Source organism: Vigna radiata, chromosome 1, assembly GCF_000741045.1.
Source record: "Vigna radiata var. radiata cultivar VC1973A chromosome 1, Vradiata_ver6, whole genome shotgun sequence".
Classification (NCBI taxonomy): Eukaryota; Viridiplantae; Streptophyta; class Magnoliopsida; order Fabales; family Fabaceae; genus Vigna; species Vigna radiata.
Genome location: NC_028351.1, coordinates 34,236,656 through 34,254,041, shown reverse-complemented (window position 1 = coordinate 34,254,041; position 17,386 = coordinate 34,236,656). Strand labels below are relative to the sequence as shown.

Genomic DNA, 17,386 nt, shown 5'->3' with positions numbered 1-17,386 from the left:
CTGAGTATTCACCGAGATTATTGAATGATCCGGTAGGTTGGATTTGGTAGTTTTTGTCTTTTCCTTTTATCACAGATGCAGCCTAGTTCACTAGTTATTTCTTATTTCTTCACAATAATTTTAACTTTCACTCTTCCTTCCTTTAATGCAAATCTATGTTTTTTCTCCATCTCCAAATATTTGCTGCTTCATAATCATTCTCACTATTTAACAACTAACTTGCCATTTCAAGTTTCATTATTTTTACTTAAACTACACATTGAACTAAAATTTTCTTTATGGAATATTAAAAAATTATAATTCTTTTTAAATCCTGTCGACAACATTGTTTTCACTTATTCAAATTTTTGAGCACAAAAATGATATGTTCTGCATTCGAACAATATTTATATCTTCGTCTCTATATATGTATCGTGAATCTCAATTTTATTCTTACATGTTCAACTTTATTAAATCAGTCTTAAATGTTCCAGCATTGCATTAAAGATTTGGTCACTATGTTGCCATTATGTATTTTTTTTTTCCATCAGCTCCCTTGTTTTATTTTATTTTATTTTTTTTATCGACAAATGTTAGATGTTAGTATTTTATTAGTGAAAGAGTTGAACCCACAACTTTTTTTTACCTTTCTTTCTAAACCCTTTAAACCAATCTTATATTTTTAAATGTTAGGGCAGAGTTGAACCCACACAACCTCTTTCACTCTTCATTCCAAGTTTTACTACTAAACCAATCTTATAGCTCCCGTCAGCTCCATCATGTATTCTAATTTTGCTCTTATACATGTCATACATTCTTTATTTGGTCTCATTACATTTAACGAATTCTTAATCTAGTTTGTACATGCAAAGCATCAAATTAAGAATGTGGTACACACATAAGAACCAAATTAAGAATGCTATGCTCGTTTAACCACCAACTTAACAATGTACTGCATGCATAAGCACCAAAATAAGCATTCGTAAGTGGATTAACTGTGACAGAGACTAAATTGATAATGTTTAAATTTAAAAGGATCAATTTAAGCATGATCCTCTCCTCTGCCTACAGAATTTCATAAGACACTAGAGCCACTTTCGTCGCAATCAGGAAAAAGATATTCCTGGTGCTAGCTCTACTGAATCACCCTCCAAGACATGATTTCCACCCACATTATATCTTTTCTTTCTCACTTTCACCATATTTTCCTTTTCTGTGTTCAACTATTGCTGTTTTTGCATCAACTATAATTTGAAGCAGTTTTTTCTTTTTCTTGGGAGAAAACCTGGGCTTCTAAATAACTTGAATGGTTTCGAATAACAAATGTTTATTGATTGTTTCAACTTTTCAAGTAAATAATATTATGAACGGAATAATTTAGTTCACAGATTTTTAATTAATATTTGATTTATTGATCTGGATTACATCACTCTCTCCAATATGTCTACATATCATTATCTCTTAAATAAAGTGAACTACTATTCCAATCAGTCTGTCGGACCTTTTCTTCCCCCCAAAGGCGGCATTGAAACTGTCCTGTTGACCTTCTTCCAAACTGATATTTCAGGAATTCTGTTTTCCCATCTGAATCAGACAATTACATTATCTTTGATAAGCTCAGTTATGCATTAAAAATCCTAGTCATAGAGTATTAGCTTTTCAAAATTTTACTTAATCACACTTCAAAATCATGATAAGGAGTGATGTGAGGAGTAAGTTAGAAATCCTACATTCTATCCTCAACTTCTTTAATTTCAACATTCTACTTTTGCTCTTTTAGAAGGTTTCATTATCTGTTTGTTTGACATACACTCACATCCTTGCCAATATATTTCTCTACTTTCCTTTCAGTTTTTAACTCTTAACTTATTCTATATTTTCATTTCTCTATTTTATTTTGAATTAAGATGTATTGAATTTTAAATGATTATTTTTCAATTTAGATTTTTTATCAACTATATGTATATAGCAAATATTTATTCTCTATAAATAAATCTAAAATGGTGATCAACACGCTGTTATATATATATATATATATATATATATATATAATTTTTATATAAAGTAATTTATAAAATTGAAAACAAACCGCTTAGTAAAATGATGAAACTTTCCTGAGGCAAATATATGAAATGTAATTAACTAAAATATTTTAGACTGAAGTTTGGATTATAGGAAAAAAAAGAGCGAATTGTTAATAATATGTATGACAATTTATTTTTCACTACAAACACAATACTTAATGAAACCATTAAGCATAACAAGCTCAAAGGTGGAGTCGTCCAAGAGGATGGGTTTCAAGTGCCTGAAAATTGAAAAATAAAATACAAATAATGTTAGTTCTTTGAAATGTGTACATTAAAGTAATATCTTATTCTTATTCACTAAAACAATATAATTGGCATGTTTAAAATTTGAAGTAATAAGAATAATAATCAGGTTAGTTAAGAAAAAAAAAAACAATTGATAAAATCTCAGAAGTTTACGGGGAATAGAAACATGATTTCATGGTATCAAGGGAAACCGTTTTTTTTTTCATAAGACAGTCAAGTATTGAACATCAATTATTTTATTTCTATTTTATTTTGTAGTCATCCAAACTTTTCATCCAAATTTGAAAAAAAGAGAGTAAATAAAAACTAAATGCACTCAGCATTCAAAATTCTTGATTTAGTTAATATGCTACTTTTTTTTTTCTTTATCCAAAAAAGGAAATATAAATATAGGGAGACTTGGATTTCTAACCCATGAAGAGAAAGTAAAATAAAATAACATTGCTAAAGAAAAGAACTATATATTTACACATGTAATTGCTCTTGCTTAATAAATTGATATCATTAGTTTCAAAAGTAACTTATTGAATTGTAAAAATTGGTTCAATATTTAACATAATAATTATTTGTTGATTTTATTTTAATCTATGAAATGTTATAGAAATAATAAAAAAGGGATATATGCTAATGTGCTTATAATATACAGAGATAGCAAAATTATATAAAATTTATAATATCATTACCTTTTAATCTCTGAGCTTAAGTAGTCTAGCGAAGAGCGCTATTTTGACATGAAGAATGTCTTCTAAGTTGTTTAAGAACTTGAAATAGGCATGTCGCCAAGAACGCTTGAATAAGATTGAGCCAAATACTATCCAGAAACTTACAACAAATCCAAATGCCATACTTATAAAAAAATCTTTATTCAAAAATGAATATTTATCTTCATCAACTTCAATATTTGGTTCTTGTGGGGACTCACCCTCACTACACTTCTCAAGTGGTGGTCCACAAAGATCAAGATTATCTTCATAGCTGGATGTACTAAAACTCTGTAATTGTGTGCTTGTTAGAATTTTTCCCGATAGATGATTATGGGACAAATCCAACACGCTAAGACCATAAATTTGAGCAAGACTTGAAGGAATTGAACCAACAAACTGGTTTCTTGACAAATCAAGAGTCTCAAGCTTTGTTAAGTTTCCAATGTTTGAAGGAATTTTCCCAATCAAATTGTTTCTTGATAAGTTCAATGAAATCAATTCACATAATTTCTCTATTTCTACAGGAATATCTTCTGAGAAATGATTGCTTGAGAGATCAATGTTTTTTAAACGTTCCAAACCATTATTCATAAACATTCGTTTTGAGCCTTTCCATGTCAACCATGCATTCAAATCATATGTCTTAAGAATATGATCACCATTTTTCAACTCATATGCATGACTTGCAAAATATGTTGTTTCGGTCATTGAAGTAAGGTTGTTTATGCATTTTGGAATTTTTCCAGATAAATTGTTTAGTGAGAGATCCAAGAGTTGGATGTTTCTTAAACAACAAACCGTGGTTGGTAAACTCCCAAAGAATTGATTTTTTCCAAAACTTAATATGTGCAACTCTTCTATTGTCCCAATCCAATCAGGGATAGGTCCTGACAATTTGTTTTCTGACAAATCAAGCATTATTAGTTCTGTGCAATTGTTTATAGAGAAAGGGATTCCTTCTACTAAATTGTTGTTTCTCAACAATAATGCTTGAAGATCAAGAAGCCATCCCATTGAAGTTGGAATTTTTCCAGAAAAGTTATTGTGGCTTAAATCTAAATAAACTAGTGAGTTCATTTGTTTCCAACAATCTGGGATATCTCCGGATAACTGATTATATGAAATGTCTAAATGAATTTGAATTGAAATTGCATCATCTTCACACAAAAATGAAAGAGTATTTGAAAATTTATTTTTCGATAAATCAAGAATTGCATAATTCCTTAGAAATAGAGGAATAGAACCTTCAAATTGATTTGATCCAAGGTTCATGAAAGTAGAAACATATGTTGATGAAACATTTGGAATTGTACCTTGTAGATTGTTGGATGAAATATCCACTGTGAGCACTTTTTGTAGAACTAATTTGGGCCAAAACCATTCAGGAATAATATCTGATATTGTAGCATTTGAAATGTCAATATGGACAAATTTATTTTGTGTCTGCAACCACATGGGAAATGTTGGACCTAATTGGCAAGATCTCAAGTATATAGATAGCAATTGAAAAGGTAGAACCCAGTTTTGAGTAAATGTCAAGGCCAATGAGTTGTCAGATAAATCCAAGTGCTCTAACTTAGACATATTGGCAAAGTGGTAGTCAGTCAACACACCCTTAAAGAATTTGAATAGATGTAAAGCTTCTCCAATTTAGGTGGAAATTGAATGTTCATAGGAATCTCTCCATTTAGCTTATTTTCAGAAAGATCTAGTCTTTGTAAAGATGTGAATGTTGAAAAGTCAGGTAGTAGTGTGCCATTGATTTGATTAGCATGTAGATTTAATACTTGCAATGAATATCTAGCACATCCAGACAAGTGAGAAATTATCATCGGAAGATCATCACTCAAGCCATTATCAGATATGTGCAATGATAACAAAGAACATGCATTGCCAAATGCTTTTGGAATTCCACCTTCAAAGAAATTTACGCTAATTGAAAAATCCTCCAAAGTGGATGGTAATTTCACACCTTCAGGTATCGTTCCACTTAACTGATTTACACCAAGAAACAATGATTTCAAAGAGGAGAATACTGAAATGTCAGACAAAGTGCCAGTGATGCGATTATATGAGAGATCCAATTCTTGCAATGAGTGTCTAACGCATCCACTGGACAAATTACCGAGAACGGAGGGAAGGTTTTCAGTCAAATTGTTTAAATATAAGAATAAAGAATGTAAGGTGCATATATTAATGAAGGATTTCAAATCCCTGGTCTTGAAATTATTACCGGAGAGGTCAAGATGCCTAAGCGAATTCATGCGCAAGCCAAAATCACTTGATGTGGAACCCTCCAAGTGATTACCATGAAGGTAAAGCTCAACAAGGTTGGAAGTGATGTTTGAGACCCACTGGAATACCATTGGGGATGTGAAGGTGTTATCGCTTAGATCAAGGACAGAGAGGGAAGTAGAGAAATTGAACTTAGAATATTTGGATGACAGAATGAAATGATCGAAAAGGCTACAATGAACTAAACTTAGTTCTCTTAGTTTGGGTAGCTTTGCAATCACTTGCAACCAAGTATGAGAAGGATTAAGATTTGACACATGTTCCAAAGAAAGATGGGTTAAAGAAATGAGTTTTGAGAGCCACTGACCTCCATCGTTGATTTTGAAAGTTCCAAGACAGGGAGAGATTTCCAAGTTGGAACGGTATATTTCCTTCAAAAACATTGCCTCTGAGATCAAGATGCTGCAATTGGGAGAGATTTCCAAGCTGATAAGGGACTGAACTGTTCAGAGAATTAGAAGCAAGATTTAAGTATTTCAAATGAGAAAGATAGCCTAACTGACTTGGAATTTCTCCTCCAAAACCACATGACGAGAGATCAAGATATCTTAAGTTTTTGAGAGAACCAAAAAACTCTGAGATGTGAGTGTTTGGAAAATAATTAGAACTGAGGTTCAAATACTGTAATTGTGGCAACTCCATCAACGACTTGTGGATCTCTCCGCTCACATAACGATATTGGTAAAAGTCTCCGTGAAGGTCGAGACTGAGAATATGGGAGGTGAGATTGCTGCAGTGAATTCCCTCCCATTGGCAGCAGTGAGGAGTGGTCCAAGATGATAGCATGCCATAGGGATCGACAATGACAGCCTTGAATTGGAGGAGTGCTTCCCTCTCCTTTGGAAGGCATTTCATTTGCTGTTCTCCATTAACAACCTTCGACACCACAAACAGCATAAACATCATCAATCTTAAACCAACTGGATTCTTCATTGACATGCTTGTGGCTGTTATCATCCTCACACACAAAAGCTTATAGATAATGTAGTGAGTGTGAATGCTCAAACTAGATTGCTATTCATATATATAACATTCGATGCATCCACTGTTCATAAATCACCAAACTGAAAACGACTGCTGCTACAATTCTTTTTTCGAATTCATATTTAACAAAAGAGTTCAATAATTCCAACTATTCTAAATCAAATTAAACTATAAAAAAAATGAAAAATTACAAGATTATTTAGCAAGACCATAAAACTTTTCCAGCGCTAAACAATTATTATTTCTCTTTCCTTTTTTACAACTTTAAATTTTGCTATACTTACTTTTGCTTAACTGTTATTAAACATAAATGAACGTTTTTATCATATTTATTGTTTTCCTATTCTTTCATCGTTTTCTATATTTGAACCATTTAAGCACGAATTTTATATATAACAAAAACATATCTAGATATGAATATATTTAATATTTTACAAACAGTGCAATTTTCTTTGTATATTCATAAAAGTGAGACATTTAATTTATCCTGAATTTTGTAGTAAAATATAGGTTTGAACCCACTAGTATGTCAACCATAATTCATCGATGGAGAATTTTATATTTTATAGGTTATTTATTCAACTGTATTAGAATTGTCTCTTATAAAGAATTTCTTTATGCATAAAAAAGTGTATTTCTCTTTGTTTAATTTCCAAAATGCATAATTTTAAAATTTTAGTTTGTGTAACGTCCATTAAAAGCGCTCATTTAACACAAAAGTGTTCACGAACCAAAAAGATACATCACATTAAGTCATTAAGAGAAGATATGAATATATTACAGTAAAGAAATTATCAATATATTTTCTATGGAAACATGTATTTATAGGTTTTCTATATAAGCAATGGAAAATAGAGTCTTAGAGCTAGAGCTGATAATGTACTTAAATAATGAGACTCAATTCTTTAATATTAAAAGGTGGTACGTATTAAGGAGAGGTGGTATGAGTCTCTAAAACTCATTTTATGAGAAATCTCAACCATCTCTCTTAGTTGTCTAAGTGTCGGGTTATCTATTTGAAGTAATCATTAAGGGGAGGTTTTCCAATCTATCTCACCAGTTTGTACAACAGAGTAAGTTAATTTTTATTTTTTTTAAGTCTTCACGTTTTTTCATGTGTGTAAGCGGTTCTCCATTGCATATGTTATCTGAGTTTTCTATAAGACTCTTCGCTTATTAGTGATTCTAATTGCATATCTTGATAATGATTATGTGGTTTGTAGGACCGAGTGGTAATCTTTTACTTTTGTTAACTTGTAATTAGAATTTTTCGTTTGTCGACTTCTTTCATTGACTATGATCGGACAGTAAGTTTGGTAGTGGTTTCCGAAGGAACTCACTGTTCACCAACCTTGTCCTTTTTCTGATCAAGACCAAGTGACAATGGTTCATAATGAACTCGTCGTTCACCATTCGGTGAGGTTGGCAGTGGTTTATTAAGGAACTCGCCGTTCACCAACCTCATTTTTCTTTCATTAAGACTAAGTGATAGTTGTTCATTTTGAACTCGCTATTCACTACTCAGTGAAATAAAACTTCAAATGAAAAACATTCCAAGTATTGGATATTGCCTTCCCGTCTAGGTAACATAGGCAATAAGCCCCATTGTTTAAGTCTTGAACTACCTTGAATGGTCCTTCCCAATTAGATGCCAACTTCCCATGCGTCAATCGTTTCTTGGCATCCCCGGTCTTCTTCTATACTAGGTCCTCTTCGTTGGAGTGCCTTGGTCGAACCTTGGTGTCGTATCCTTGGGCTATCATCCTCCTACATCGCCGGTCTTCTTCTATACGGATTTTGGCTGTAGATAATTCAAGTTTTTCTTGTAGTGGGTATTGCGCTCCACTCGTGGCTACTCTTCATTGGGATTAAGATCTCTGATTTTCTTGCGCAATGAAGGTTCTCCCACTTCTATAGGTGTCATGATGTCGGTGTCGCATGCCAGGTTGAAAGGGGTTTCCCTTGTGGTGTCGTGCGGTGTGCATCGATAAGCCCACAACACTTTTGGAAGTTCATCCACCTAGGCTCTTTTGGCTTCTCCCAAGCGTCTTTTAGGCTCGACGATAATGGTCTTATTGACGGCCTCTGTCTAACTGTTCATCTGTGGGTGCTCTATGGAGGTTGTGACATGCTTAATGCCCTAAGCTTGTATAAAACTCAACGAGCTTCTTGTTGATGAATTGCCTTCCATCATCGGTGATGACCGTTCAAGGCAATCCAAAGTGACATATGAGCTTCCACACAAAAATCTTAATACAAAAAGAAAAATATTGTTTATCAACAAATTTTATTGAAAAGGAAAAATCTAAGACTAAAAAACTCTCTCAAATATCTATCAATATTGACCCCTCTTTCTATGACCATGCATCTTTCTCGACACCTGTACTATTATTTATTTCTTTATAAAATACGATCAATTGCAAATTAAAACTACAACCATCAAAACAGAAAAGTTATCTAACATATAAACATAAAAACGTCATAACCAAAATACACATCAATAATAATATAACAATCCACCCAAACCTCACATGGCCACGCATTTTCTAACATCAAACAATTACAACAATTATTTCACACACAAAACATGTCATCACTATAAAAAATACAACTACCAATGACCTAAGCATCAAGAGTCTATTTGTATCTCTCACATGTACTTACCAACCACCTTAGATAGGATCAAGTTATCATCACTAGAGTTGTCTCGACCAAGTATACAAGTGTCACTTCTGACCATTTTCATCTAGAGTTTTTCCAACACATAAAAAATCTTATTTCTTTTTAATAAATCTGTTTAATATATAATCATTTTATATTATAATAACTATTTTATATATCTTTTAAAAAATTTATATTATAATAATCACTTTATATATCTTTGAAATAAAATAAATCTTTTAAATAATTAAAAAATGATAAATCTTTATAAATAAAAAATACTAATAAATTACCTTAAATATATATTTTCTAATTATTATAATTTTCAAGAGTCTTACAACTTTCATACGATTTTTATTTCGTTTATACTATTCACTTTCGTATTACAATTATAGTATTTTATGTGAACGTATTTTATTTAGAAAGTATGATGTAAGTAAATAGAAAAAGTTTCGAAAGACTTGAAGAATCTCATTCCATAGGTGGAAAATATTTTGAAGTGCATTGTCCATTATATCACATTCCACAAAACAAAAAGACTTAATAGTGTATAGTCTTTATAGCACTTTCTCCAAAGAAAACAAAAAGACTTTTAAAATGTCATCTTCACTCCAACTCAACTCAATTTAACCATTCAATACTCAATATACTATTTAATAAACCAAATCTAATTCTTCTCTCAAATTTCAAATTTCAATTAAAACCGATTTTCAATTAAAACTGATTTTCCATACAAAATTGTCAACTCTAAACATAAATTACTTTGGTTATTCCAACTACAATTTAAACTTCAAGAACAAATTCCAATTTCTTTTAATTCAAAATAAATACTTTTTTTATAACCGTTAAACTTCAAAATATAATTGTATTCCATTTCCCTAACAATTACTAGTTCATTCTGAATATTGTTATAAAATTTTGGAAGTTCTCTCAGGAACCTAAAATTTAAATCTAAACTCATCCACATATATACATTTTTTCGATTCAAATAAATTTCAAATTTATTCTAAGATTGATAGAACATCATTACACCATTTATTGACATTCCAAGTATATACAAAAGTACAACAATACTTAAAAAAAGAGCTTACTTCAAGAGTGTTTGGTTTACAAATCAACCAAATTACTACGGATTTAATCTAATCAATTGAGATCTCACATGTAAATTCAAAATTCCATACCTTCAAAACTCACTAAAAAAAAGTCAAATCGAGATATGGAATAAGACCAAATCTTATTTTCATTAACATTCTAAAAGATTTGAATTAATCTTTACTTCACTATCAGCAAAAAAATTCTCTCATTGAGAAAATCATGAGAATTGTCTCTAATATCTTACGAAGGATTTACTAAGAATATATAGAGAAATAATTCAGAGACATGATTAAATTTAGAAATGAATAATTAAATAAATAAAATTTTAATTTAAAACTGTGATAACTATTTTTACTTTTTAAAATAAAAAAAATCAATTATTCTATAATTGTGTACATTTGTCATATGTAATTATGAAAATAAAACTCTTATTTTATTTGATATTATATAAGTATATTTTCTTAAATAATTATAACCATTAATAAAGTGATACACCTTATAACAGTTTTTTTATATCCATACATTTATTTTTTATTATACCATTAAAATTGAGAAAATTATTTTTACTTATTTTACACGTCATTTCACAAATAATTATGAAATTCAACTCTTATTTTATTAGGATTATAAATGTATATATATTTCTTTAGAAAAGTTAAAATAAGACATAAAAAATATTGAGTTTTGAGAGCATAAAATGAAATGTTAAGGTTTGTTGATGTCTCAAATCGACTAAAAATAAGATTAACTTCAAATATATTTAAAATATATTTAAAATATATAAATGAGCGTAAACTTTATCTTATAAAAATTGATGTTTTGTGATTAAGTTAGAATTAAAATCCAGTTTTCAATATTAAATAATATAAATCTCATTGTACAAACCTATTTTTATAATATTGAGTTAATTTTAAAGTTTACTATTTTAACTTAATCCACAAATAAGGTGAAATAAAATAAGTTACTAAGACTCAATAATTCAATTTTGGTATATACATTAAGAAAATATATACAAAAGTAAATCACAACATCCACGTGCATAGTTGATTGTATATCTCGAAGAGACCATAAAGTTTACTCACAAATACAACCATTCTATATTTTAAGATTTTTTTAGTGTAATAATGATATCCAAAAATTATATTAATTAACTCTATCAAATTTATTTATATCATGTCTAAAACCTAATATAATTATATAGGGATTTGTATCTTGACTTCAAAATTTAAATCAGTAGTTTACTGTATCTAAAATATAAAAAAATAAATTTTTTCATAATTAAGGATTATGACTTAAGTTTTATATTTTTTTTTTCGTGTAAGTTTGAACTATGTTTTTGATACGATTTTTTTAGTGTGATGTTGAAAAACAATTTATATATAACATAAAAATCTTAATAAAAGTGAATTACACAAGTCATTAAAAAAACTTAATATTAATTTATTTAAGTTGTTTATGACATTCACTTTCATATGACTTTTTATGACGTTTATACTATTTTACGTGAACGTTATTTTATTTAAATAGCTGATGCAAGTAAATAGAAAAAACTTTAGAAATTTTTTGAGTGCATTGTCGCTTATATCAGATTCCACAAAAACAAACGTGTATAATGGGATGGTCCCTTATATACCACTTTCTCCAAACAAAACAAAAAGACTTTTAAAATTTCTTAATGTGATACGATTTCTTAGTGTGATGTTGAAAAACAATATATATAAATAAAGATGCATTGCTCCTTTATATCACATTCTACAAAAACAAACAAAAAGACTTAATTCTTCTCCAAACAAAACAAAAATACTTTTAAAATACCATGTTCAATCCACCTCAACTCAATTTAACCATTCAATAAACCAAATCTAATTCTTTCCCCAAATTTCAAATTTCAATTAAAACTCATTTTCTATTCAAACATCACCCATACAAAATTACTCTCCACTTAAAATTTCAATTCAACTCTAAACATAAATTACTTTGATTATTCCAAACACAAATTCAAGAACAAGTTCCAATTTATTTTAATTCAAATTAATTAATATTTTTATTTTTCATATGTAATTATGAAAATGAAAATCTTATTTTATTTGATATTATATGGTATATTTGGTTAAATAATTATAACCACTGAGAAAGGGATACACCAGTTTTTTTGTCCATACATTTATTTTATGATTATACCCTTAAAATTGTGATAATTATTTTTACTTATTTTACACATCAGTTCACAAGGGATTATGAAATTCGACTCTTATTTTATTTAGGATTATAAATGTGTATATATATATATATATATATATATATATATATATATATATATATATATATATATATATATATAGAAAAATTTCAAAAAGACAAATAAAAACAAACATACATCTTTTTATAGTTTAACAATTTCTTTTACAGATGAATAAGGAAAAGATAAACAATTATTTAGTACGCGTATTCTTAAGTTTACTTCTTACATTTTACATTTTTATTATTTTTTTATAATAATATTTGTATAAAAAATTAATTTTATTCATTATATTTTACAATCATAAAATAATTTGAACACATTAAGGAAACTATAAATACGCGCGTTTGCGATAGTTTTAAAAGAAAAGGGATAAGGCTACCGTATTCCTGGAATCTTTAAGATGTCTAAAATATGAACAAATATAACTAACTAAATTATTATAGTATAAAAGCAATATAAGAAAGTAGGGTTGATTAAGGAAATATATAAAATTCAATACTATTTTAAACGTGAAAAGGTTTATTATAATTATAAATATTTAATTGTAAAATAATATTAATACTTATTTTATTTTGTTATTATAAACACAGCAATTTGGAGTGATCATACATCTGAAAAAGTATATACTAAATCATATTATCTACTCATAAACACAATATTTGTAAGCATATATGTAATCGACTTAAACGATGGTGTGAATATGAAAATGCTGTCCTCGGATATTTGCTTATAATTCACGTCCAATTTTTGATTTGTGATAGGATAAATATTTTCTTAGCATCAAGTTTTAGAAATTCAAAATATGATATTATTTCTTTAAGTCTAAATATTTCATATGATTTTTTTTTATTGGCATGTTTGAAAAAGAAATGTTACAAAGAACATAAACATCATAATAAAAGTGAATTAGACAAGTCATTTAAGAAAGAAAAATATCTTATATTATTTTATTTTTCAATTGAATTTCATATGTTTATACTATTTTATGTGAACATTTATTTTATTTAGATCGTATGATGTAAGTAAGTAAAAAAATATAGAAAAGACTTGAGGAATCCCATTCCAGAAGTGGAAATTTTAGTGAAGTGCATTGGCCTCTTACGTGACATTCCACGAAAGAAACAAAAAGACTTTTAAATTGTATAGTGAAGTGCATTGTATCTAAATAAAAAAACTTAGAAAAGACTTGAGCAAACCCATTCCAGACGTGGAAAGTTTAGTGAAGTGCATTGGCCTCTTATGTGACATTCCACGAAAGAAACAAAAAGACTTTTAAATTTCCGAACAAAACAAAAAGCATAGAAGAGAAAATCTTATATGATTGCAAAATTTGGGAGGTGGAAGGGAGATACTTTAACTTATAGTAGAGAAGTTTTTTTCCTAGGAAATTGCACACTTATTCATTGTAAAGAATGAATTTGAAATAAGAAATAATTATCCTGTAGATTGATATATAAACATTTGAAATTTCATTAGACATGGATACCAATAGATTATATTGTGTGTAACATATATCATATGTTAACCTTATAGTCAACAACTATTTTTGTTAAGATGAAATAATTTTATTAAAAATAAGTAAATAAAAAGGTTGTAAAATTAAAATTTTAAAAAAAATAAACATACATCTTCTTGTACACACCATCGTTTAGTTCTAATACACATAATTCCCTTTGATACATTAAATCTCGTATATTATTTTCTCTTCTACGCTTTTGTTTGGATGCTGTTTATACAATATATTGTTTAACAAACTTAAGCATGTTCTGATCAAAATAATGGATGATTTTACATTTTATGTGTTCATTACTTAATAGCATTGTAGTAGGTAATAAAAAGATTGAGAAAGTGAGATGCAATATAAAACAATGAGTAATAGTCAAATTGGATTTTGAAAAGACATATGACTAAGTGAAATAGGCAGACCGAGTTTTCGTAGCAAGTGGATCAGTAGAATAAAGGCTTGTCTCGACTCGTCTATGGTAGTCCAAAAAAAAAAAGACTTAGACAAGGTGATTCATTGGCCCCTTTCCTAGTTTTAATAATTGGGGAAGGACCTGTCTTTAATAGTTAGAAAAATTAATATAAGAAGGCAATGGTAGAAGAAAATAGAATAGGAAGAAAAGAGATTAAGTTAAATATGCTGCAATTACATATGATACATTGTTCCTCTACAAGGCATGAGTTCAGAATGAAGAAGTAATTAATTACAAGTATTTTGAAATTTTGAACTAGCTTCAGGTCTTATATGGTGAACTTCGTCAACATTCTTAATTGTGGACGAATGACTGTTCCATTCAAGTATTACTTTTCTTTCTAGTTGAAGTGCAGGGGAGTAATGTTAGATAGTGATGTGCATAATTAACATTTTTCAAACTGAAATTTCAGGAATTGTGTTTGATCTATCAAAACATTTCCATCTGAATCACACACTTACAACTATATTATCTTCCATAAGCTCAGATATACATTAAAAGGTCTAGTCACAGTATTAGCTTTTCAAAATTTTACTTAATCACACTTCAAAATGTTGATAAGAGTCATGTCAGGAGTAAGTTACAAATCCTACATTCTAGCCTCAGCCTCTTTAATTTCAACATTCTACTTTTAAGAGTGAGAAGGGATCACACGTTCAATTTTCTTGGTTTTAAAACATTCCAAATTAGATATAATTTATCATTATCCTATATTTGGTGCGATGTTTGATTCACATACACTCCCACACATCCTTGGTAGTAGGTCATATATAATAAAAGGTTTAAAGAATAATTTTGATCTATTATTTTAAGGAAGAGTACCATATATATATACATACAAAGATCCTATAATCCTTCATCTATTAAAGGAAAAACATGTGCACAAATATGCACAAATTATAATAATATCTAAAATATAACTAACATAATATTTGATTGTCTAATATCCTTTAATAGAATATTTGGCATATCTTAACACCCCCAGTCAAGTTGGTGCATGGATATCACACATTCTCAACTTGAATAGAGACTCATCAAACAATCTTTTTGACACTCCTTTGGTGAGAACATCAACCAACTGTAACTCTGATCTTACAAAAGGAAAGAAAATTATTCCAGCTTCAATCTTCTCTTTGACAATGTCAATCAATCTCCACATGCTTTGTTCCATCACGTTAAATAGGATTATGAGCAATTGCAATAGCCGAAGTATTGTCACAGTACAAACTCATAGCTTCATTTGGTTTAAATCCCAAATCTAATAGCACATTTTTAATCCACAAAAGTTCACATACACCTAGTGTCATGCCTCTAAATTCTGCTTCAACATTAGATCTTGCTACTACAGGCTGTTTTTTACTCGTCCATGTTACAAGATTTCCTCCTACAAAAGTAAAGTATCCAGAGGTAGATCTTCTATCATCTTTTGAACCTGCCCAATCTGCATCAGTGAACCCTTCTACCTTCAAGTTTCCATGATTTGAGAACAAAATTCCTTTACCAGGAGCAGACTTCAAATATCTCAAAATCCTCTCAACAACATCCATATGAAACTTTCGTAGGTCATGCATAAATTGACTAACAACATTCACTGCATAAGTGATATCTGGACGTGTATGACACAAATAAATTAATTTTCCTACCAGTCTTTGGTATCTCCCTTTGTCTATGCTTGTTGAATTTGAGCATTGAAAGAGTTTATGATTTTGTTCAATTGGTGTATCANCTGGTTTACTCCCAAGCAGCTCAGTTTCAGATAGTAAGTCAATAATATATTTTCTTTCGCATAGGAAAATACCATGTTTTGATCTAGCTACTTCAATACCCAGAAAATATTTGAGATTTCCAAGTTGTTTCATCTCAAATTCAGATGCAAGGTATTGTTGTAACCTAGATATCTCATTTTGGTCATTTCCTGTAACAATCATGCCATCTACATATATAATTAAAGCTGTAATTTTTTCTTTTCTTCTCTTCAAAAATAAGGTGTGATTAGAGTTACTTGCTTTATAGCCAAACACCTTCATAGACTTAGTAAACCTTCCAAACCATGCTCTTGGAGATTGTTTTAATCCATATAGTGCCTTCTTTAATTTGCAAACCTTTATTCCAGTTGAATATGTCATGCCTGGTGGAGAATCCATATAAATTTCTTCTGAAATTTCTCCATGTAGGAAAGCATTTTTCACATCAAATTGTAGAAGAGGTCAATCTTGGTTTGCTGCTAGGGACAAAAGTATTCTCACCGTGTTGAGCTTGGCTACCGGTGCAAACGTCTCTTGGTAATCTACACCATAAGACTGAGTGTAACCTTTAGCCACAAGTCGTGCTTTATACCTCTCAATAGTTCCATCAGCTTTATGCTTAATTGTAAATACCCATTTGTAGCCCACTATTTTCTTCCCTCTTGGTAAGGACACAAGATCCCAAGTGTTATTTTTTTCTAAAGCTGCCATCTCCTCAACCATTGCTTTGGTCCATCTAGGATCTGTCAAAGCTTCCTGTACATTACTAGGAATAAAAGTTGAAGATAATTGAGATACAAATGATGCATATGATTGTGATAACCTTGAGATGACACATATTTACTAATGGGATATTTAACTTTGGCTTTGAGGTCTGGTTCATATTTAGCTAGAGGTTGACCACGGTTAGAACGAGGTGGAAGATTATATTGAACAGTAGTAGACTCAGTGTTTAGTATGCTGGTGGTTTCAGGAAGACAAGAATCAATTTCATCTAAATTAGTATTATCAGAGATAGGATCAAAAGATACCTTTGAAGAGTCAAGCTGAACCTGTGGAGAAGATTGAGCCAATTGGTTATGATCAGAAGACATTGTATTATCCAGAAAAGAAGTGTCCATATTTTGGATTGGCTCACTTCCTATAGAATGATCCTCACACAATAATTTATCTTCACAATATAATTTTATATCGGAGATATCAAACATACTAACATCATGATTATGCACTTCAGTTTCATGGCCTCCTTGAAGTGGAGAATCAACATAAAAAATTTCATGCTCATTAAATGTCACATCCATAGAGATATAAAATTTCTTTGATGGTGGATGGTAAGCACAATAACCTTTTTGAGTTGATCCATACCCAACAA

At 29.6% G+C, this 17,386-nt stretch overlaps 1 protein-coding gene across 5 annotated transcripts; it reads right to left on the bottom strand.

The window, feature by feature from the left end:
* Positions 1 to 2,103: 2,103 nt before the first annotated feature.
* Positions 2,104 to 6,280, bottom strand: LOC106765995 (probably inactive leucine-rich repeat receptor-like protein kinase At2g25790). Of its 5 annotated transcripts, none has more exons than XM_014650763.1 (3): positions 5,815 to 6,280; positions 2,996 to 5,713; positions 2,104 to 2,284 (listed from the first exon to the last, which is right to left on the bottom strand). In XM_014650763.1, exon 2 carries the CDS (start codon positions 4,598 to 4,600, stop codon positions 2,999 to 3,001), a length of 1,602 nt encoding a protein of 533 aa, XP_014506249.1. In that variant the 5' UTR covers positions 4,601 to 5,713; positions 5,815 to 6,280; the 3' UTR covers positions 2,104 to 2,284; positions 2,996 to 2,998. The 5 variants fall into 4 exon arrangements, 4 of the variants coding, with proteins under 4 accessions (XP_014506255.1, XP_014506249.1, XP_014506246.1 ...); XM_014650769.1 differs by having other exon boundaries at positions 2,996 to 4,459; positions 5,619 to 6,280; XM_014650760.1 differs by having other exon boundaries at positions 2,996 to 6,280.
* Between the last annotated feature and the right edge of the window lie 11,106 nt (positions 6,281 to 17,386).